Source organism: Schistocerca gregaria, chromosome 2 (genome assembly GCF_023897955.1).
Source record: "Schistocerca gregaria isolate iqSchGreg1 chromosome 2, iqSchGreg1.2, whole genome shotgun sequence".
In the NCBI taxonomy this organism is placed as follows: domain Eukaryota; kingdom Metazoa; phylum Arthropoda; class Insecta; order Orthoptera; family Acrididae; genus Schistocerca; species Schistocerca gregaria.
The window spans coordinates 345577539-345602667 of NC_064921.1; the positions used below are offsets into that span (position 1 = coordinate 345577539).

At 45.6% G+C, this 25129-nt stretch overlaps 1 protein-coding gene across 1 annotated transcript in view; it reads left to right on the top strand.

The window, feature by feature from the left end:
• The window catches only part of LOC126337023 (lactosylceramide 4-alpha-galactosyltransferase-like), a 315763-nt gene that overhangs the window by 225579 nt on the left and 65055 nt on the right, over nt 1-25129 (top strand). The window contains exon 2 of the mRNA XM_050001296.1: nt 18938-19148. Coding sequence (XP_049857253.1) covers nt 18938-19148 — 211 coding nt within the window. The remainder of the gene's footprint in view (nt 1-18937; nt 19149-25129) is intronic.

Here is a 25129-nt window from a genome sequence, read left to right on the forward strand (position 1 = left end):
TTAGGATTCGCTCCTCCAAGAAAATTTTCGCATATGCTGTGCTTCTCCTGGCAGCTGTTTCTAACACTTGCAATTTTATTCATCTGTTCGTGTGATCGACAAACCAGCGTTCTGTATAGGGCCGAGTCTTAAATGCCTACACTGTGTAGTTACTCATTATGACAATCTGTTAAGTGTCCAGATTCACATATTATGATAACTGACTAGTATCTACCGGGTGATCAAAAACTCAGTATAAATTTGAAAACTGAATAAATCACGGAATAATGTAGATAGTGTTACAAATTGACACACATGCTTGAAATGACATGTGGTTTTATTAGAACCAAAAAAATACAAACGTTCAAAAAATGTCCGACAGATGGCGCTTCATCTGATCAGAATAGAAATAATTAGCATAACAAAGTAAGACAAAGCAAAGATGACGTTCTTTACAGGAAATGCTCGATATGTCCACCATCATTCCTCAACAATAGCTGTAATCGAAGAATAATGTTGTGAACGGCACTGTAAAGCCTTGGCGTCGGATGTTCTCTTTCAGCATCCCTAGAGATGTCGGTCGATCACGATACACTTGCGATTTCAGGTAACCCCAAAGCCAATAATCGCACGGACTGAGGTCTGGGGACGTGTGAGGCCAAGCATGACGAAAGTGGCGGCTGAGCACACGATCATCACTAAACGACGCGCGCAAGAGCTCTTTCATGCGTCTATCAATATGGGGTGGAGCGCCATCCTGAATCAACATCGTACTTTCCAGCGGGTGTTTATCAGCCAGGCTGGGGATGATGCGATTCTGTAACATATCAGTGTACCTCTCAACCGTCACGGTAGCAGTTTTGCTGTCCAGCGCCATCTGTCGGACATTTTGTGAACTTTTTTGTTCTAATAATACCCCATGTCATTCCAAGCATGTGTGTCAATTTTTACCTCTCTATCTACATTATTCCGTGGTTTATTAAGTTTCCAAATTTATACTGAGTTCTTGATCACCCTGTATATTAGTATCGGCTGTTAGTATCTGGTGTCACCTATTATAATCGCATGTTAATGAGTAGTCATATATAATGATGACCACCTGCTAGTATCTGGAATCATACTATGAACATCTGTAAATATCGGGTCACACACATAACGACGAAAGTATTTTTGCATGGTGTGTCACTGCCAAGTAGCATGGGGTCGATGAAGCTTGGACTGTACACAGAAAGACTGCTACGGTATAGCACAGAAGGCAACTGAAAAAAATACGCAATGTGGTGAACTGAAATGACACTTTTATTTAAAGACAATGATTACACTGAAGCGACTCATGATGGGTTCCTAGGCATTACAGACGGCGCGAAATGGTTCCTAGTAAGACGTTTAATGACCACCAACAGCAATGCATACTCCTCAGCGTGTTCCCATGCTGGCCACAATGTTGGTGAGGATTTTTTGTAGGTGTTCCATCTCTCCATTCGTGCGGTTGACAATTGATAGATGGTCGCTGGTGCATGCGTAACTGCTGCAATACGTTTCGCCAACATATCCCACACGTGTTCAATGGGAGTTAAGTCGAGGAAATGTGTAGGCCAGTCTATTCGCCGAATATCTTCCAGTTTCAAGAGGTGCTCCACCTGCGCAGTTCGTTGCGGCCGCGCATTGTCACCCATAAAAATGAAGCCATGGCCGGCAGCACTCCAGTAAAGACGCACTTGGGGAAGGAGTACGATGTCACAACAAAGCTGACCGGTGAATGTAGTGTGTTGAAAGATATAGAGGTCAGTAAGCGCATGCAACATTACGCCTCACCACACACGCGGTACACGAAACGATCAAGTTTGACAATGTTCTTGGCTGTATCAGAAGTTCCCATCTCTCGTCCAGCATTGCCGAATATGATCGTTTTGCCGATCTTTTTGTTGTATTTACTACATAGATTTTTCTGAGAATTTACAATAGCGTCATGTCGGTTCAAATGACCATTAAAGAGAGTAACAAGAACACCATACGGTCCTCTGCATTAATAATCGTAAGTACACTAACGAGCGTACGAGTCTTTTCATACCTTCCTCAATGACGCAACAAAAACAACAGAAGAATGAAACTTTAACGTCCTTGCAGAAACAACAAAGTTTTTACTGCGCTTTCTGTTAAGCTGATAGTATTTTATTACCGGCTTTCTACTAAACCGGCGTGAAATCACAGCGGTGCAGACAATAAGCCATGTAGTGTACGGTACACTCTATAATGCAGGTAAAATCGACAGGAATTACCTCACAGTCGAACGTTTATGTCACTGCACGATATTACTTGTGTATTTACCTGTCATTTACAATAGTGTGTGGCGTTTAAAGCTGACATTTTTAATAAAATGTAGTCATAACTACTCTTTTTGTAACCTTGAGGACCTATGAGGAGTACTTCGATCTTACAGGGAACAGGTAACAGCCTGCAGAACTGCATTGTGGGGTATTGCATTATCCTGCTAGAATATGCGATTTGGTACACAGGTCATGAAGAGCATGACACGATTTACCAGACTTGGCACATACTGCCGAGTAGTCAGCCTCTTTTCAACAATTCCCAGATCAGTGCTGTGACCGTATCCCCAGCTTCCATGACTTGGGTCTCCAGAACCGCTGATTCCTGTGACATTTCATCTGGTCGTCTACAGACACAGTGGTGTCGATCTGACCGCCACAGACAGAACCGAGACTCATTGCTGAACACAGGTTGTCACTTTATGTCCTAGATGACTCTAGCTCCAACCATGCAAGCCTCTGTCACAGTGGTAAACGATGCGAAGCAACTCGAGATTTCAACACAGCTTCCATAAATCTACACCCAACAGTTCTTTGTGACACTCTTACTGTAACCCTTGCCCATGTTACAACTATTGTCATCAGTCTATTCTTCTGAGCCAGTCCAACAACCTTCCATTTTCTCGTAGTGCAGACTTTCTGTATGATCCCATGTCCACCCTTCTCGTCACATTGTTGCTCTGAGCCCGTCCGTCACCAGTCATTCTGCCGTCATTGTACTAGAGCCAACTGTTGTATGATCTGTCTGTACGGTGCCCCCACGTCCCTCATGCCAATAATTCGACAATTCTGTTAAGTCCAAAATTGTGCGATAAGCTGCACGTGCCACGTCCTTTGGGCTTTGTGTTGCGATCTTCGGTTGGAAAATTCCAGTAATGTATGACACATCCAATGGCCATCAAGAACCCACCTGTACTAATGGATTTTTTACCTATACGGAAAATAAGCTTGCATAATGATGAATTCCCAATCAACATTTCCCGCAAACATCGAAGTACTGAAATATCACTTTCGTAGCTGTTCGATCAAGGTGGTCATGGTGTGGGAAAGATGAGGATATCACCGCATTTGTTGATTGCCATGTGATAGGTGCCGGACGCAATCTCTGACGTCACTGCGTGTATGTTCACATTGCGAGTTCAGCGCTTTAAACAGTGTTAAGTAGCAATCTGACAAGAGAAGGACGCGATATGTTGTGGCGCAGATTAAATACTTATTTTGCGCACGGTCTGTTCTTTTCTTTACTTTCGGTGCCCAAAAACTCAGCCTCCATTCATATGCATATTATTGTGTTTTTCTGTCTCTTTGCTATTAAGCAATCGTGTAATATTTTGGTTTGAGAACAAACTAAAATAGTGCTATTAGTTAAAGTTTTGGAACACAGTCGTGCTCTTTATTTTCCTGTTATAATTTTCAGGCGCGTTGTCATGTCAGTTGTTAATACAGGACGACACAGACGGGGAGGACCAATATTTCTATCTTTTTCCCTTGGTTATTTTGTCCATCTCTTGTACGCATCAGACCGATATCCTTCGGAAACTTGGCTCGTCTTTTTCGGCTTGAGGGCTGATAAGAAGAGCTGCTGTTTTCCTGAAGTCCGTCACTGGTGACATAACCTGTTCCATCACTGCCATGGCAAAATTGTTATCTTCGTCTGATGCCTCTTCATCTATTAAAAGTGTAATAACCTCTGCTATTGCAGCATCCTTTTCTGTCAACGGCTGCTTTATTTTTTCGTAAATAACCCCTCTTCTCCTCTAGGTACATCTTCTGCGGTGCCAAAGTACTCCAAGAACATTTCACAATTACTGCCTGTCTCTATGTCCAGGATGGACCACTTACTAACTCTGTAAACACGCTTCCACACTACGAAGATAATCTGCTCTGCTTTAACAGCAAACATAAACCCATCTGACGTTTTCTGACCAGTACGCTGCTTGCACGCCGATACGTAAATGGAGGGCTTTAATAGATACGAGAAACCTATTACCACTCCACCTATTTCTCCCTCTTCTGTCAATGGCAGCCAAAACTTTACGAAGAGGTTTTCTTTCTAGATAATAACAAACCAAAACTGGTTTTGTTTTACTCTCCGCGGCAACTACAGTGACCTTTCCCTATGAGAGTGGCACGTATGCAGTTTGCTATGTTTATCTACATTGAGGATGGTTCAAATGGCTCTGATCACTATGGGACTCAACATCTGAGGTCATCAGGCCCCTAGAACTTAGAACTACTTAAACCTAGCTCACCTAAGGACATCACACACATCCATAACCGAGGAAGGATTCGACCCTGCGACCGTAGCGATCGCGCGGTGCCACATTGAAGCGCCTAGAACCGCTTGGCCACAGCGGCTGGCTACATTAAAGAGCCAAAGAAACTGGTACACCTGCGTAACATCGTGTAGGGCCCTCTCGAACACTCAGAAGTGCCGCAAGACTACGTGGCATGGACTTGACTAATGTCTGAAGTAGTTTTAGAGAGAACTGAAACCATGAACCCTACAGGGCAGTCCATAAATCCGTAAGAGTACGAAGGGATGGAGATCTCTTCTGAACAGCACGTTGCCAAGTATCTCAGATATACTTAATAATGTTTATGTCTGGGGAGTTTGGTGAGCAGCGGAAGTACTTAAACTCAGTAGAGTGTCCCTGGAGACACTCTGTAGAAATTCTGGACGTGTGGAGTGTCGCATTGTCCTGCTGGAATTGTCCAACTCCGTCGGAATGTACAATCGACACGACTGGATGCAGATGATCAGACAGGACGCTTACATATGCGACACCCGTCAGAATCGTGTCTAGACGCATCAGGGTTCCTATATTACTCCAACTGCACACGCCCCACACTATTACAAAGCCTCCACCAGAATGAAGAGTCCTCTGCTGACATACGGGGTCCATGGACTCATGAAGTTGTATCTCTAATCCTACGAGCCAGTCCGCTTGATACAATTTGAAACGAGACTCGTCCGACCAGGCAACATGTTTCCAGTCATCAACAGTCGAATGTCAGTGTTGACGGGCTCAGGCTAGGCGTAAAGCTTTGTGCCTTGCAGTTATCAAGGTAACAAGACTGGGCTCCGAAAGCCCAAATGGTTCAAATGGCTCTGAGCACTATGTGACTTAACTTCTGAGGTGATCAGTCTCCTAGAACTTAGAACTACTTAAGCCTAACTAACCTAAGGACATCACACACATCCATGCCCGAGGCAGGATTCGAACCTGCGACCGTAGCAGTCGCGCGGCTCCAGATTGTAGCGCCTAGAACTGCTCGGCCACATCGGCAGGCCCGATGTTTTTGTATGGTTCGCACACCTGTTGATAGGCCAGCATTGAAATCTGCAGCAACTTGCGGAAGGGTTACATTTCTATCCCACTGAACGATTTTCTTCGGTCGTCGTTGGTCTTGTTCTTGCAGGAACTTTTTCCGGCGGCAGCGATGTCGGAGATTTGAAGTTTTACAGGATTCCTGATATTCATGGTACACTCGTGATATGGTGGTGCGGGAAAATACCCACTTCATCGCTACCTCGAAGATACTGTGTCCCATCGCTCGCGCGCCGACTATAACAACACGTTCAAACTCACTTAAATCTTGCTAACCTGCCATTGTATAACAACTGCACCAGACACGTGTTGTCTTATATAGCCGTTGCCGACGGCAGCGTCGTGTTTTGCCTGTTTACATATCTCTGTATTTGAATATGCATACCTATATCAGTTTCTTTGGCGCTTCAGTGTAGTACGCAGTCTGACTACCCTACGTTCAGTAAATACATCGACCTCCAGCGTCATACGGTATTGTAAATGAGCAGATAAACCGCGATATTATGCACTTCTGTGGATATTTTCATAACATTTACGTGCTTTGCTGTTTGCACGACATGAAAAACAAATCTTAGTTACATGTGAAAGAACGTAAGTGCGTTGAGATGGATCATATTTTGTGCAATACGAATATTTGGCCGCAGTAGCGTTGGCAGTAACACTGCTGAAATGTGGCTGCAGTAGACGGCAATTTTGCAGTATGACTGGCAATAACTCTGATTTTGCCGGTAATTGTCGACGTATTCCCACGGGGTTTCCAGTATTGTCCACCAAGGGTGGAGAATATTCCGTATTGCAGGGCAATGTCTATCTCTACCGTTGTTTGTAAACGCTTCCCGTGTTCCCTCTCGCTCTGTTTCTTACTTCTTCACCGACAGTGTTCTAGTCACATATCTGGACGAAAACGTTGTCGTTTCGCTTTGCTCGAAAGGGCGCCTACGTATGTATAACCGTATGTTTTATAGTTGCTTATTGCCGCGAAGTTCTTTTGTACAGCAATGGGAAACTGGACAAACTGGGGAACTACGACAATTATAAATGTGATTCGTCTACGACCAGAGTTATTGGACGTCGAAAGTAATGCGTACGAAGAGCGCAATCTGAAGAACATGGAAGCTCTTTCTGATGAGTTCAGAATCACTCTTGACAGAGCTTACAAAAAAATTCCAATTATTCGAACTTAAGACAAATGCGAGACAAAAAATGTTACACAGGAACAGTAGAAGAGCAGGCGTGCAAATGGTTTGCATTTGACGCCATGTGTTTCATACTATCACAAGGCGTGTCTGAAGGAGGAAAATTTTGGAAATTTGTGGTGAGATCTTATGGGTCCAAACCGCAGAGGTCATAGGTCCCTAAGCTGACGCACTACCTAATGTAACTTTAACTAACTTACGCTAAGGAGAACACACAAACCAGTTCCCGAGGGAGAATTCGAAATTCCTAGGGGGGAGCCGCTCGGACCGCGACAAGACGCCCAAGACCGAGCGGCTACCCCGCGCGGCTCCGAAGCGGTAACTGACAGTGTAAACACAAGTACGTTTCCGTGTACTGGTGAACAAAAAATAAAACATAAATAAACACTGTATGCTTAGTTCAAGCTCAGCGTAGTGAAATCCTTCTGCTAAAGCATTGCATACTTCTAGTACCATTGACAAATAGTGCGCCGTCAATGAAGTACATTAAACTTCTGTACGAATCATCAGTAGTTAAAAACCGATGCGTGATCGCCAGTCGGATTGTAACGTGTGTGTGTGTGCTCTCTCATATTTGCATCATTTTAGCAGTTCTCGGGCGAACTGCTTGCTCGAGATTTTATTGTTTATCGACATTTTGGTAATATTCCGGAAAAGATATGTTTCCAGCATCAGTTAAATAGTTAAAGTTTCTGAAGCACTGCGCTTAATTATAAAAAAAAGCTTCCAAAAAGCCTGATCGGTCTCTTTCTTTCTAACTTTATTCCACGTGTGAAGCAAAAGTAGTCGGACCGCACAAACTTCCACTAGCTGGCGTTCGTCCATTTCGGGGCAAGAGTGTGGCCCCGTGTGAACATTACTGGCTCGAAAATGTATTACCGCAAACATTGCCCTGCAAGAGTCACACGTAATGTTGTCGTGCATATGGCTCCAATTCAAGTGGCAGCAATGTTGCCGGACAACATTGTCAGGATTAATGGATGGCAATATGCAATGTTTATCACCCATGTTAATGTGCTGTATGTGGCATTTGAAGTTCACGCAACTCAGGAAAGCGCTGGAGATTTCTTTAAAAATTTTCTTGTCTCAATAGAGAACACATGTTGAAATAATTTCTTCAGAGCGCCATTGGTGTCTACCCTTTAAGAGGAAATGCTCACAGCCAGACAGCCCAGTGTGGTGCAAAAGTGTGAAACAAGCAGGTAACCCTGCCATAGAGACGCTGGCCAGCACGATCTCCAGACTTGTCTGCAGTGGAGCGCATTTGGGGTATGATGGGAGGAGAAGTGACTCGTGCGACTCCAACCAAAAACTCTTACAGAACTACATGAACAGGTCGAGCAGACGTGGCATACAGTATCCCGGGACAGTATTCGCCATCTGTACTATCGACTGGATGCCAGAGTCAACGCCTGCATTGCTGCCGGTGGAGGCTACAGCACGTACTAATATGGGTGTTTCAGCAGGGGTCGGTACCTGGTACCTTGCGAGGTGCCGGGGTGAAGGAGAGATTGTACCTCTTTAATTCTGACGAATTTTGCATGAGAATGAGACATGCACTCAACCCCCTCCTAACCTACCACGTAATTAATTATGTGCCCAACGGTAACGAAGGGATATGATGGTGGACCCTACTAGTTGGTAAAATAAGGAGTGCACACTTACGATAGTTTAATAAAATTCGTTATCTAATTAGAGAGAAAAAAGAAAACTTTATCATAATACACAACAGGAAATGTGATTCTGCATATACCTACCAAATGATATGTGGCATATATATTACAATGAGATTTATTATACATTAGAACATAAAGGCACATGATTATCGACACAAACAGTAGGTTAAAGGATAGGGTATTCTGAACTATTATGCGGATAAGAGTTGGCTGGAGAGGAAGGGCTACTCTCTGTGAGGCAATAGCTTGACGAAAATGACTGGAGGTTCTAATCAAATATTACTCTCTCGACTTTATTGCAATATCGCAATTAGTGGTGAGAGTTCACATGGGATCACATGGAGAAACAAGCAAGGTGGACTTGTGGCAAGTAAGTCAACTTAAACTGAGGCGAGTTGACATGTCGAACGGAATTGCGACTTAGTCGCATTTTTTTTTTCGGCAGAACTTTCTCGTACAGTCTTGGAGGTCAGGGATTGAAACAGAGTTACTGTACACCAGAAGTGGGCTTCTACATCATCCGAAAGCTGCCTACCGACGACCTGCTGAGGTTTTCAGTATAAAATTGATGGGTCCTACAAGGCCAGAGTCGCAAAATACTTTACCAATCCTGAAATTTGTAGCAGGTCGCCGGTAGGCAGCTTTCGGATGATGTAGAAGCCGACTTCTGGTGTACAGTAACTCTGTTTCAACCCCTGGCCTCCAAGGCTGTCCTAGAATTCTACGTTTTGCCGAAAAAAGTGCGACTAAGCAGCAAAACCGTTCGACTCCGACGAAGATCAGATCCCGAAATCTTCATCGCCCGCGCAATGCAAAAGCGAAGCCAACATTTCTCAACTCCCTACTCTCCTAGAAAACCGCGAATCAGCCTTCAGTGCTGATTCCAAAATTCCCCTCCCGTACACTGTCTCAGAACGTAAATCGCACCAATAGCAACAGTTCCTTCCAATTTCGAGCAGGGCACTATGACGTCAACTAACCTCAGCTATTCAGCTGAGGGCACTGAACTTGCCGTTTGACCGGCAATGAAAACAACCTGACTAGACCACCGGCCATCCGGCGCCAGACAGTCGCACCCAGCATGGCAGGGTCCACAGTTCTACATCTACATCTACATGACTACTCTGCAATTCACATTTAAGTGCTTGGCAGAGGGTTCATCGAACCACAATCATACTATCTCTCTACTATTCCACTCCCGAACAGCGAGCGGGAAAAACGAACACCTAAACCTTTCTGTTCGAGCTCTGATTTCTCTTATTTTATTTTGATGATCATTCCTACCTATGTAGGTTGGGCTCAACAAAATATTTTCGCATTCGGAAGAGAAAGTTGGTGTCTGAAATTTCGTAAAAAGGTCTCGCCGCGACGAAAAACGTCTATGCTGTAATGACTTCCATCCCAACTCGTGTATCATATCTGCCACACTCTCTCCCCTATAACGCGATAATACAAAACGAGCTGCTCTTCTTTGCACCCTCTCGATGTCCTCCGTCAATCAGACCTGGTAAGGATCCCACACCGCGCAGCAATATTCTAACAGAGGACGAACGAGTGTAGTGTAAGCTGTCTCTTTAGTGGACTTGTTGCATCTTCTAAGTGTCCTGCCAATGAAACGCAACCTTTGGCTCGCCTTCCCGACAATATTATCTATGTTGTCCTTCCAACTGAAGTTGTTCGTAATTTTAACACCCAGGTACTTAGTTGAATTGACAGCCTTGAGAATTGTACTATTTATCGAGTAATCGAATTCCAACGGATTTCTTTCGGAACTCATGTGGATCATCTCACACTTTTCGTTATTTAGCGTCAACTGCCACCTGACACACCATACAGCAATCTTTTCTAAATCGCTTTGCAGCTGATACTGGTCTTCGGATGACCTTACTAGACGGTAAATTACAGCATCATCTGCGAACAGTCTAAGAGAACTGCTCAGATTGTCACCCAGGTCATTTATATAGATCAGGAACAGTAGAGGTCCCAGGACGCTTCCCTGGGGAACACCTGATATCACTTCAGTTTTACTCGATGATTTGCGGTCTATTACTACGAATTGCGACCTTCCTGACAGGAAATCACGAATCCAGTCGCACAACTGAGACGATACCCCATAGCTCCGCAGCTTGATTAGAAGTCGCTTGTGAGGAACGGTGTCAAAAGCTTTCCGGAAATCTAGAAATACGGAATCAACTTGAGATCCCCTGTCGATAGCGGCCATTACTTCGTGCGAATAAAGAGCTAGCTGCGTTGCACAAGAGCGATGTTTTCTGAAGCCATGCTGATTACGTGTCAATAGATCGTTCCCTTCGAGGTGATTCATAATGTTTGAATACAGTATATGCTCCAAAACCCTACTGCAAACCGACGTCAATGATATAGGTCTGTAGTTAAATGGATTACTCCTACTACCCTTCTTGAACACTGGTGCGACTTGCGCAATTTTCCAATCTGTAGGTACAGATCTATCGGTGAGCGAGCGGTTGTATATGAGTGCTAAGTAGGGAGCTATAGTATCAGCGTAATCTGAAAGGAACCTAATCGGTATACAATCTGGACCTGAAGACTTGCCCGTATCAACCGATTTGAGTTGCTTCGCAACCCCTAAGGTATCTACTTCTAAGAAACTCATGCTAGCAGATGTTCGTGTTTCAAATTCTGGAATATTCCATTCGCCTTCCCTGGTGAAGGAATTTCGGAAAACTGCGTTCAATAACTCCGCTTTAGCGGCACAGTCGTCGATAACAGTACCATCGGCACTGCGCAGCGAAGGTATTGACTGCGTCTTGCCGCTTGTGTACTTTACATACGACCAGAATTTCTTCGGATTTTCTACTAAATTTCGAGACAATGTTTCGTTGTGGAACCTATTAAAGGCATCTCGCATCGAAGTACGTGCCAAATTTCGCGCGTCTGTAAATTTTAGCCCATCTTCAGGATTATTCTCAGAATCAAGAGGACACTGCAGTCAGTCAGTGCCAGCAGTCTTCGTTCTGGACGCGCCAGAATGGTAAACACATGAACTGCGGCGACACTCAGACGTCTGGCAGGTCGTTTCGCCCTGCATACAAAAGGCGAAACTCGGCCGACGCCAGTCGTTCCGCCAGACACGAACTCCTCAGAATTCAGGGAATTGCATCGCCCAACCCGGAAATGCAGTGTGCCGCGTCCTCCGATGCTCGCCTCGCACAGGCCACATAGGGAAGTAACCCGACATGCATAGGAATCAAGTGTAAAGTATTTTTGAGCTCTCAGTACAAATACTCTCATTACAATAACCTTTTCAGTCTGTTACCACCCTGCAATGACATAGCCCCAATAAAAAAAAATTGATGAAAATGAGAGGCGACATGCAAAAGAAGGCATGGAACCTGTCAACCCCAGAACCTGTTGTGCTGTTGATCTTTAAACGTAATCATTTCATGTACTCTATATGCATTGTTGCAACAATAAATCTTGAGTGAAATGGAAAAAGGTGCACTAACTTTTTCCGGCAGTTTACTACTGTAAATTTTCAAGGGTTATGTACTTCTGACGACTGCTCTCGCAACGATGATGATCAGATTGCATCTGTAAATAAATAGCCGTGTTGGTGCTGGTTCTTCTGAGCATGCTTAGCTCGGTAAGAAAGCGACCAGAACGTGCGTAACTGGTACTGGTGTGGTTACGTAAGAGACAGCTGCCGGTCCCTCCGCGCACCAGCTGAGGCGCTCACCTGCTTGCGGACCTGTGCGAGGCCTCGCGGCACAAAAACTACGCGACCGGCCAGTAGAAGCCGGGCGTATCCCGCCCTGCCTGTGGTCTGCGCCGGCTGGCAGTGCCGAGCGGACGTTTGCACGCCGTTAAATGAGCCGCGAACAAAGATAGGGGAGGAAAAACTCGCTCATCAGATGTCGCACAGACAAGAGATAAAGTGACTCACCCTTTTCTCAAAGAGCTCCAGAATTTCGTTGTGCATGGACAGTGATTCTCTTTCCCTCAATCGTACCAATAAGAAAGAAATCCATCATCCAAAGCTGTAACTCATCGAAAAACGGTTCCTTATTTCTGCTTTCGACACAGAATTATTCTAACATCCCTTACAATAGTAGCAAAGATGGATTTGGTGTGTTTCACAGTTTTGTGTATCTTCTTCTGCTTTCACAATACTTTCGGATATGTTAAATCAATCAGTTTTTAATTTTCTGTGTCTTTCTATGAGCTCAGTATTGTTTCATTCGTTCTGATCTGTGCTTTCCTTTCGTCTTCAGAGATTTGGATTCTTCGTTTGGTTTTTATTTTGACTTGGAACCTCTCTTTATTGTCTTTCGTTATTTTTTTTCAGGTTTATTTGTGAGCATATTTTCAGTAATTTGGAGTTCCCCAAGTCCTTCTCCGTTTTATTGAACGAAGTTGGTCGGTTTTTTTGTTGCGGAAGTTGGTTGGCACTCAACGTGAAAACAGAGGGAAAAGGGACGTCAGGGCAGCAGGTAGAGGAAAGAACAGTAGGTGTTGGGGGGGGGGGGATGGGGAGAGCAGGGGTGACCCAGAAACACTATGAGTGGTGTGGCACCAGCACCACCACCAATCCCTCCCTACACCCACAACATACCATTATCAAAATACAACGAAGACAATAACAGGGGAAGAAGACACAAGAAAAGGAGAAACAAAATAGCGCAACAGACCAGACAAAAATATGGAGAAAATATCCGGGGAAACTGGCTGGTGTGGAGGCAAGGTCAAGGCCTCCACAACCAACACCCACTCTGAGAGACTAATTCCTGAGGAAGATTCAAGGGCTTATACCTGAGAGTACAAACCACTTTCACGAAGAAAGCCGAGAACAGATGTAACCATGCTAGGGTCGACTGCTAACACCCAAGACAAGGAAGGTGGGAGGACATATTAGTGCAAAGGGCCAAAAGTGTGGGCAGTCCAGCAAAATGTCTGTCACCTTGAGTGGAGCCCCACAATGCGAAAGAGGAGAGGGGGGAGGGTGAAAGTGGTTCACTGTGGAGGAAAAATTCATGGGTCAAGCTAGTATGACCATTAAGAACACAGCAGAGGATGGTAGGTAGATTCCCGCGTGGAGAGGCAAAGGTAAGAACGCTACATGGTGGGAATCTCCTCAATGACACGAAGTTTATTAGACAAGATAGTAGCCTCCAAAGAGTCTTCCCATGATTAAGCAAAGAGGGATTTGGGACTTAACATCTATGGTCATCAGTCCCCTAGAACTTAGAACTACTTAAACCTAACTAACCTAAGGACATCACACAACACCCAGCCATCACGAGGCAGAGAAAATCCCTGACCCGGCAGGGAATCGAACCCGGGAACCCGGGCGTGGGAAGCAAGAACGCTACCGCACGACCACGAGAAAGGGACAATTGAGACACACAGGGCCCCAGTGTCCAGTCACCACACAGAGGGTCCACCATATAGTGGGAAGACATGTGCTCAAAATACAAGTACCAAAAGCACCCCAAGCGTGATAGGACATGTGGCTTTATGTCACTTCAGTAACACAGCACCTTCATCTTCTCTGAGCGAGTATCTCACTAAAAAGCCAGAATAAAGGAGCCAGTACTGGTGCTGATGCCTTTATGATCCTTCTACACCCGTCGAACAAAATGAACGCCGGATCACTCCAGATTAGCATGGAGTTCCTCATCAGTTTGGAGGACGAGGTCCCTATAAAAAATCACTCCCTGGACCATATTCAGAGAGCGGTGAGGAGTAGTAGACACCGAGACATCGCCAAGATAATCACAGGTACAAAGAGCTGCGGACTGGGCGGCAGAAAACGCTTTGATCAACAGGGGGCTCTGCTGCTTCTTACTGAGAAACTACACTTCGCCAAACGTTTCCTCGATAGTCTCAACTCAAAACGACGGCTTTGTGGCAGTGAACGCGTCCGTGTCCATCCTAGTACAGACGAAGTACCGGGGAAAGCGTTTCATCCCAAGACGGAGCCTGGCCCTCCTCCCAGGGTATTGCCAGGTAAGGGAAGGCTGCAGGGCCATACAAAGCAGCATTCAGTGTTCTGATACTATTCAAAGAAATGGCCATTTTAGAACAGCTTGATATGCTCCATGCGCCAAGCATTCACCCTGATACCACCCTTTCTGATCTGGGGGTCTCCCCATGGGCACCACCAAATCGCCCAGCACGGCAGCTGTTGCTGGGAGTTCTGATGCTTCAGGGTGACAAGCAACCACTCCTTGACGTTTATACGGAGGCAACAGCTCAGGTATCAGTAGTGTGATCCCTGTGTTGTCACGAGCTGAAACAGATGGGCCGGCAGGAGTGGCCGAGCGGTTCTAGGCGCTTCAGTCTGGAACCGCGCGACCGCTAAGGATGCAGGTTAGAATCCTGCCTCGGGCATGGATGTGTGTGAAGTCCTTAGGTCAGTTAGGTTTAAGTAGTTCTAAGTTCTAGGGGACTGATGACCTCAGAAGTTGAGTCCCATAGTGCTCAGAGCCATTTAAGCCATCAGACAGATGGGTACACAACAGTGCCACCACATAGACTGGCTACACATGCTGGTGACCTAGCGTGGCACAGTGGTCAGTGCTAGGGAAGGAAGGAGGTAGAGGATTCCTTGCTGCAGACGCTAAGGAGGTAGTTCTTTCCCAAATTGCTCACACTAAAGACAGAAAATTTAGAAGTGGAGCTCAAACTAAGGGGAGACCAGAGACGCCAGAAAGGATGAAAGAGAACAGGCAAGAGGAACAAAACCACAAGGAACACAGGGAACCAGATGGACAACAAGGTGGAAATAAATAAGAACATCGAGGGAGGGAGACAGGTGGCAGCGGGGGTGGAATGAGAAAGGGAGAGAGGGACACGGCGAAGTAAATGCAGTCTGGGGAATGAAGAATTGGATGCAACAGCTCAGGGCCCCGGGGGCGCCATGCATAAACTCACGGAGGAACCGCGAGCCCCTGGGCAACGACCAAATTATTATTTTTGTTAATCTACTTAGGTTAATTCCGAGGATATGTGCATAAAAATCAATTCTTTTCTCATTGTCAGTTTTTCGGTGGTTTGGTAAAGGGTTTCGTTTTTAAAGTGAATTAGATTATTACTGTGGAATCTGGGACCAAGAATGTTTCTTAATATCTTCCTTTCTTTGATCTCCAGCCGTTGAACTGGGCCGTGGCTTGATGATGGACAATGTTTCGGCTGCATGCAGGGCTTCCAGTTTAATGTATTGTAATGTCTTCTTATGGAATGCCATGAGAGGGACTTTCTGTTATGTATATTTTTGGTGAGTTGGGATGTTTGTGTATCTTAATATGTATTTATTTATTTTTGTTTAAGCATTTGTTTCACCTAACTTTATTAAGGCTTTAATCTCTTCTTGAATCTAATTACATATCCGGGGGTTCTTCAAATAGTAAACTAATATAAAAGTGGAAGCACAGAAGTAAATTCCAGAAATAACCCTCGATACACGTGCACAAATAGAAAATTCCCTAGCATGGCCGAAATCCGAAATAGGAAAATGTATAACGAAGTCCTTCTGTGTACCCTTTCAGGAGTCTAAGCTTAACTTGGTTGCGCCTGAGTCATATACAGCTCGGCGTTCTTCTACTGTAGGTCTTCTGTATCTTCTTGAGGATACAGAACCTTCTTAACACAAAGTTCTGCTCTAAAATCAGGTATTTTTTGTTTGTCGATGATATGGTTCAGACGGATAGCGAAGTTCTGCATGACCCACGATCGATGCTGTCGATGACTTCCTGGGTGGCTGTTTTCGGCTCAGCAGTGTACACCTTATCTTTAATGTAGTCCCAGAAAAAGGAGTCGCGTGTGTTCAGATCTGGAGAATACGGCGGCCAATCGAGGCCCATGCCAGTGACCTCTGGGTACCCCAGAGCCAGAATGCTGTCCCCAAAGTGCTCCTCCAGGACATCAAACTATCTCCTGCTTCGACGGGGTCGAGCTCCGTCGTAGATGAACCACATCTTGTCGAAATCAGGGTTACTTTGGATAACGGGGATGACATCATTCTAAGTACCGTTTGGTAGTCACCGTGCCTTCAAAGAATATCGCACCGCTCATTCCGTGACTGGACATTGCGCACCACACAGTCACCCATTGAGGGTGAAGAGACATCTCGATCGCTAAATGCGTCCCCCAAACGGTCTGTTTTGCTTATTGACGAACCCATCCAAATGAAAGTGGGCTTCGTCGCTAAACCAAACAATATTCACATACTAATTCCCATCATGCTCCGTGGACAACTGTGCAGTTTGTACGTCCTAACCCAAACCTTTCAGATGTATGACGATTTACTTTCATATAGTTCAATAATTGTTGCCCTGTAGCTAGGTTAGACCTTAGACAGGTCTTTGACATACAAAATCCATCTCCAGAATGTGGCACACTATACTTCAGAAATTAACAGCAACTGTCATTGCAACAGTCCTCAGATTATCAGATTTAGTCTTTCATACTCAGTAACAAAATGCTGCTGTTCCAACTAACGTGAAAATTATATACACACATCTCAGCCAAGCAATGCGCCTCATCACAGGGTATATTCGTCCCACAAACACGCGCTGGCTACCGGTACTTAATGATAATCCACCGTCTATAAGATCAGATTCATTGTTGAACGTCACGATAAGAATAAAAAACAATCTAGAATTACCACCACATTCATAAGTTTCATAATCAGAGCCCCATCGATTGAAGTCTACAGAACAATCGTGAAACACAGCAGTCAGCATTCAGGCAAAACTTCAACATGCGAGAAGCCTGGAACAGCCAATGGAAGGAGTAATACTAAACTAAGCATCACATATTTATTGAAAACCCCCTGAGGGCGACCAGCAGGTTTTTATCTACCTCGACGACCCTGGTGCATACTCACTCGGATCAGAGCAGACCGCGGATCGTCGCTGCACCACTGAGGGGTAAAAGTCACATAACATATTGATTTTCCCTCAGATAATTCATAGGAACAATGCAAGACATTCACAGTTCGTCTGCACAAGCTTCTGAATGGATTCCCAACCTGGATGTAGAGCTATGAACACATAATTGTGTGTATCTGTATGGAAATGTATAGTTAAGAGCCAAAGAAAATGGTACACTCGCCTAATATCATGTAGGGCCCCCGCGAACACGCGGAACTGCCGCAACACGGCGTGTTATGGACTCGACTAAATGTCTGAAGTAGTGCTGGAGGGAATTAGTAGCACGAATTCTTCAGGGCTGGCCACAAATCCACAAGAGTATGAGGGGGTGGAGATCTCTTCGGAACAGCACGTTGCCAGGCATCCCAGATATACTCAATAATGTTCATGTCTGTGGAGTCTGGTGGCCAGCGGAAGTGTTTAAACTCAGAAGAATGTCCCTGGAGCCACTCTGTAGCAGTTCTGGATGTGTGGAGCGTAGCATTGTCCTGCTAGAATTGTCCAACTCCGTCGGAATGTACAATGGACATAAATGCATCCAGATGATCAGACAGGATGTTTACGCACGTGTCACCTGTCAGAGTTAATATCTAGACGTACCAGGGGTCCCATATCACTCCAACTGCACACGCTCCACACCATTACAGAGCCCCCATCAGCTTGAACAGTCCCCTGCTGACATGCAGGGTCCATGGATTCATGACGTTGTTTCCGTACACGTCCATCCACTTGGTACAATTTGAAACGGGACTCCTCCGATCAGGCAACATGTTTCCAGTCGTCAATAGTCCGATGTCTGTGTTGATGGGCCCAGGTGAGGCGTAAAGTTTTTTGTCGTGCAGTCTTCAACGGTACACGAGTGGATTTCGGCTCCGAAAGCCCATATCGATGATGTTTCGTTGAACGGTTCGCACGCTGACACTTGTTGATGTCCCAGCATTGAAATCTGCAGCAACTTGCGGAAGGGTTGCACTTCTATCACGTTGAACGATTCTCTTCAGTCGTCGTTGGCGCCGTTCTTGCAGGACGTTTTCCGGCCGCAACGATGTCGGAGGTCTTATGTTTTCCCGGATTCGTGATATTCATAGTACACTCGCGAAATGGTCGTACGGGAAAAACTCCACTTCGTCCCTACCTCGGAGATGCTATGTCTCGTCGCTCATGCACCGACTATAACACCACGTTCAAACTTGCTTAAATCTTGATAACCTGCCATTGTAGCAGCTGTAACCGATCTAACAACAGCCAAACACCTGTTGTCATATATAGACGTTGTTCACCACTGTGCTGTAATCTGCCTGTTTACATACCTCTGTCTTCGAATACGCATGCCTATACCAGTTACTGTGGCGGTTGAGTGTAGAAATGTTTATATTTGTTGCAAATGGTTGTCTGTATTTTTTCTTTCGCCACACGATAAATAAATAAATAATGGAAATTTTCTGAAATAGTTGAAGTGTGGTAACTGTACGGTAGCGAGTTGTGCAGCGGCATGTGCCTGCCTGTGTGTTGCAGGTCGCTGGAGGGGATGAGCAACTTCGCGGGCGCGGAGTCTGCGACGGACGTGGCGGCGGGGGTGCTCAACTTCTCGCCGGACGGCCGAGGCCACGCGCTCGCCGCCGCCTGCCTGGCCGACCTCAGCCAGCACTTCCGAGGCGACCAGTGGGGCCACAACGGGCCCGGCGTCATCACCAGGGTGCTGAAGCGCGCCTGCAGCGCCAAGCAGGCAAGTGGCTGGCCGCCGGCGGGCTCAACTGTTGGCGCCACTGTTGCTGTCAGGCCTAGTACCACGTATCACATTCACCAACATCGACATCGTTACTATCATTGTTACGATCACACTCATTACGATCTCCGCCGTCATTTTCGAACGATAATTCTATTTGCACTTCCGTAGCTGATGCAACTTTTTTGCCAACACAAGTTCCACAACTACGCTTCGTACAATAGTTAATTGAAATACGCCGAGAATACAACGAGCAGATTTGCATCGCATTCATAGGTCAGGAAAAGGCTTTGAATAGATTGACTCCGCTTTGGCCGAGCGGTTCTAGGCGCATCAGTCCGGAACTACGCGGCTGCACGGTCGCAGGTTCGAATCCTGCCTCGGGCATGGATGTGTGTGGTGTCCTTAGGTTAGTTAGGTTTACCTAGTGCTAAGTCTAGGGGACTGATGACCTCATATGTTAAGTCCCATAGTGCTTAGAGCCATTTGAACCATTTGAATAGATTGGCTAGAAGCCAACTTAGAAATATCACTGACAAACGAAAGAATCCGATACGTTCATTGTAAGTAATAAACAATGCGTATCAGCTCCGAGAAATTATTATAAATATAGGGAAAGGGAAGTCAGGCTCAATAAACATCAACAAGGAGTGCGAGAAGGGTGTATCCTTCCACCTACAACACTGATGGAAAGAAAAGTCGCAACATCAAAAAATAAGTAATGAAGAACAATGGCATTTCGGGAACAGATTTGTCTAGGTAAAATACGGAGGTTGGATCTTTAATAGTGGCAACTATTTATTTACAGCTCGTACAAAATAAATACGTGTTTCAAAGTTTTACTGACCTTCAAAGTAGTCACCAGCATTGTGTATAACCTGTTTCAAGCGATGTGGAAGTCGTAGGATACTCTTAGCAGTGCCAGTTGCGTTGACAGTACGAGTGGCGCGGTCTATTGCCCGACGAATTTGTAGCAGTTCTGAAGCGAATGCCATGAAGTGAGTTGAACTCACGAGGGTTTAAGTCAGGAGATTGTAGTAGGTGGTATAGCATTTAGCAGCCCCATCAGTCAAACATATCAGTTACAGCTTGCACTGTACATGCTTGAGCATTGTCCTGCAAAATGATGGTCAGGTCCTGCAGAAAGTGTAATCACTTCTATCTCTAAGCTGGTCGTAGGTTGTGTTCCAAAAATGAACAGCACAGAGACATGAGCCGTGCTTTAACAAATTCTTTAAAACTTTCGGTATGATTTCAATATATAATAATTCCTTCCTGATTTAAAACTGATATGTAATTTAAATTAAATTCCCCTGCCATAGATAAAGTACTCAAATATTCATCTAAAGAAATATTAATGTATAAAAAGCGAACTTAGCCGTGTTAGAACGGCAATAAGAATGGCTGAGGACCCACTGAATCAGGCTAATCCTCAAGAGACCTCTGGAAGTCCTGAAAGCTGAGACTCATAGAGTGCCTAAACAACCGTTACGTCCAAATCACGATAACCTGTCCACAATATAGGTGAGCGTTAACAGTGGCTGGCGCCCCACCTCGGCCAACGAAGAATGCCTCTCATGTGTGACAGTCGTGCTTAGGCACCAGGAGTACTCACGCTAGTCGGAACCAGCTTGGCCGACAGCCTCAGAGTGAGTGGGCCCTTTCCATCTGAATCCCGTCACTGATAATCACTAGAGAAATTTTAATGACACATTCCTGCAGTACTGAATACTTACTTTAAGATGTGGACTACTATAAAGACGTGGCCAAGTAATTCCCTCCCAAGCCCTCCCGGTTAGCCGTGCGGTGTAACGCACAGCTTGCCGGGCGGGAAGGCGCGCCGGCCGCCGACACGAATCCGCCCGGCAGGTTAGTGTCGAGGTCCAGTGTGCGGACCAGTCTGTGGATGGTTTTTAGGCGGTTTTCCATCTGCCTCGGCGAATGCGGGCTGGTTCCCTTTATTCCGCCACAGTTACACTATGTCGGCGATTACTGCGCAAATACTTTATCCACGTACGTGTACACCATCATCACTCTACCACGCAAACTCGTCTGGCGTGAGACATTCCCGGGGGGTCCACTGGGGGGGGGGGGGGGGGGCGAACCGCACAATAACCCTGGGTTCGGTGTGGGGCGGCGGTGGGGTGAGTGGACTGCTGTAGTCTGTTGTGGGGTTGTGGACCACTGAGGGCTACGGCCTCTCCGTCGTTTCTAGGTCCCCACTTCATTACAATACATTATAATATAATACAACTCCTTCCCAAATATACACTACTGGCCATTAAAATTGCTACACCACGAAGATGACGTGCTACGCACGCGAAGAAGATACTGTGATATGCAAATGATTAGCTTTTCAGATCATTCACACAAGGTTGGCGCCGGTGGCAACCCCTACAACGTGCTACCACGAGGAAACTTTCCAACCTATTGCTAATAGACAAACAGCAGTTGGCCGGCGTTGCCTGGTGAAACGTTGTAGTGATGCCTCGTGTAAAGAGGAGAAATGCGTACCATCACGTTTCCTACTTTGATAAAGGTCGGATTGTAGCCTATCGCGATGGCGGTTTATCGTATCGCGACACTGCTGCTCACGTTGGTCGAGATCCAATGACTTTAGCAGAATATGGAATCGGTGGGTTCAGGCTGGTAATGCGGAACGCCGTGCTGGATCTCACCGGCCTCGTATCACTAGCAGTCGAGATGACAGGCATCTTATCCGCATGGCTGTAAAGGAACGTGCAGCCACGTCTCGATCCCTGAGTCAACATATAGGGACGTTTACAAGACAACAACCATCAAAAGTTCGACGACGTTTGCAACCGCATGGACTATCAGCTTGGAGGCCATGGCTGCGGTTATCCTTGACGCTGCATCACAGACAGGAGCACCTGCGATGGTGTACTCAACGACGAACCTGGGTGCACGAATGGCAAAACGTCATTTTTTCGGATGAATCCAGGTTCTGTTTACAGCATCATTATGGTCGCATCCGTGTTTGGAGACATCGCGGTGAACGCACATTGGAAGCATGTATTCGCCATCGCCATACTGGCGTATCACCTGGCGCGATGGTATAGGGTGCCATTGGTTACACGTCTCGGTCGTCTCTTGTTCGCACTGACTGCACTTATCAAAATGCCATGAGGGAAAAAGACGGCGCTTGTAAGAGCACAATAACAATCAGGAGTGCATAGCACAGTAGCCTTCTTTCAACAACACGTGACGTCAATTACAGGGCAGTAAAATAACCCAGTAAGAAAAAAAATTCAATCACACCGCATATTAAAGCAAAAGTTCCGGTACGCGACTTGAAAGTCTCACAGAAACAAAATTTAACACACCTTACTGTTAACTCGCTTTCTTAACCACAAAAATGCCAGTGCAGTCTACCACCATGGAGATGAGAACAGCCACAAATGAAACACGGTAGAAAAACGCCCGTCTCTCATAGCGAACACGCTTTTGACAGCTCGGTAACCAACTCCACGCGCCTCGAACATGCCAAACGATGAGTACGAGATTTCTTCACGCCGCGATGGTGAGAGCCTTTCTCTCCTTCTGCGCCGACAGAAATCTTGTATTTCATTCCGCTCCACAGCCCGTACTAGCACGACCAAAAACAACCAAACCCCCGATTAGTCACAGCTCCGCCCCTCCCCCCTAGAGGGAGCTTCACCAGTTTCAAAGCCCTGTAGTCAATGATGAGAGGCGACAACCAAAGTCGACATCGCTAGATAAGCTGCCAAAGCACAATATCATCTTTGGAAGAAATTCGAGTCGACCAGCTCGATTCCTCCGATTTACACATGAAACTTGAAATCAGTGGACCGTATGTGCTATGCAAGAGACGCTTAGGTTTATTTTAAACACTCCCACATGAAGGCGCAACTTTTCTTTTCGAGCATGATACGGAAAAATGGAGACAGATTCAAACAGTTTACCTTATCTTTAACACATACTTACAACAGAACGCCAAACGCTGTAGTAAAATCAAAATTACAATTCGAAATTCGATTGATTTCGCGAGTGACACCTTTGGGACCAACAACACTCTCGTGACTTCTACTTGCAAGTTTTATAAATATATTTTGGGCATACAGTTATAGATTACATCAGAATAATTCATTACATACACTACGTGATCGAAAGTATGCGAACACCTCTGTACAATGCGCAATTGACCAATAGGCAATAGATGTTAACAGAAACGGACCCGCCAATAGGAAAGAAGGCAGGGAGTAATGCGTTGTCAGTAGAATAGGGCAACTCAGTAACAAATCCATTAGGCACAATTCAGTCAGTTTAAGCTGCGTGAGACGTCTATTGGTGACATGGTTGTGAACCGGGCATGCGAAGAAACAACACATCTAAACTAACACCAGGCAGGCCTCATGTACTGATGGACATGTTGTTGCTGTTGCGGTCTTCAGTCCAGAGACTGGTTTGATACAGCTCTCCATGCTACTCTATCCTGTGCAAGCCTCTTAATCTCCCAGTACCTACTGCAACCTACATCCTTCTGGATCTGTTTAGCGTGTTCATCTCTTGCTCTCCCTCTACGATTTTTACCCTCCACGGTGCCTTCCAGTACTAAATTGGTGACCCCTTGATGCCTCAGAATATGCCCTAGCAACCGGTCCCTTCTTCTAGTCAAGTTGTGCCACAAACTCCTCTTCTCCCCAATTCTATTCAGTACCTCCTCATTAGTTATGTGATCTACCCATCTAATCTTCAGCATTCTTCTGTAGCACCACATTTCGAAACCTTCTATTCTCTTCTTGTCTAAACTACTTATCGTCCACGTTTCACTACCATACATGGGTACACTCCATACAAATATTTTCAGAAACGACTTCCTGACACTTAAATCTATACTCGATGTTAACAAATTTCTCTTCTTCAGAAACACTTTCCTTGCCATTGCCAGTCTACATTTTATCTCCTCTCCGGCCATCATCAGTTATTTTGCACCCCAAATAGTAAAACTCATTTACTATCTTAAGCGTCTCATTTCCTAATTCCCTCATCATCACCCAATTTAATTCGACTACATTCCATTATCCTCGTTTTGCTTTTGTTGATGTTCATCTTATATCCCCCTTTCAAGAAACTAAAAATGGTTCAAATGGCTCTGAGCACTATGGGACTTAACATCTATGGTCATCAGTCCCCTAGAACTTAGAACTACTTAAACCTAACTAATCTAAGGACATCACACAACACCCAGTCATCACGAGGCAGAGAAAATCCCTGACCCGCCGGGAATCGAGCCCGGGAACCCGGGCGTGGGAAGCGAGAACGCTACCGCACAATCACGAGCTGCGAACCTTTCAAGAAACTGTCCATTCCGTTCTGGGCGGTCGAATATTGCGAAGGGTGACTGTTAAAAATCATATGAAATTAGCAGAACGAGTCACTCGTGATTTCCAAAGTGCTGTCAGCAGTCCAGCTACCACAATGACTGTTCGTAAGAAGTTGAAACGAATGTGGTACAGGGGTCGAGCAGCTCCTCATAAAACACACATTTCTGCCATCAGTGCTAAGTGACGCCTGAAGTGGTGTAAAAAGCGACTCCACTGTACAGCATATGGCTGGACACGAGTGAGTCGGAGTTATGAAACTTTCTTTATCTTGTGGCAATCCGATGGAAGGGTTTGGGTTTGGCTAATGCCTGCAAACTGTTGCCTGCTGTCACCTTTAGTGCAAACTGCGACGCATGGAAGAGGTAGTGTAGCAGTATGGGGAAGTTTTTTCGCAGTTAGGGTATGCTACCCCTATTACGCTTATTTGATGCCTACAGTGGAGGAGCAGTTGTTTGTATCAGCATGACAGTAAACCCTGTCATAAAGCAGTATGTGTGAGGCTGTGCTTTGTAGACAATGACATTTCTGAAACGGCCTGTCCAGCGTCAAACACATTTGGGCTGGGTTAGAACGTCGACTTCGCCCCGCACCCTAGCGTTCAAAATCACTGCTTTC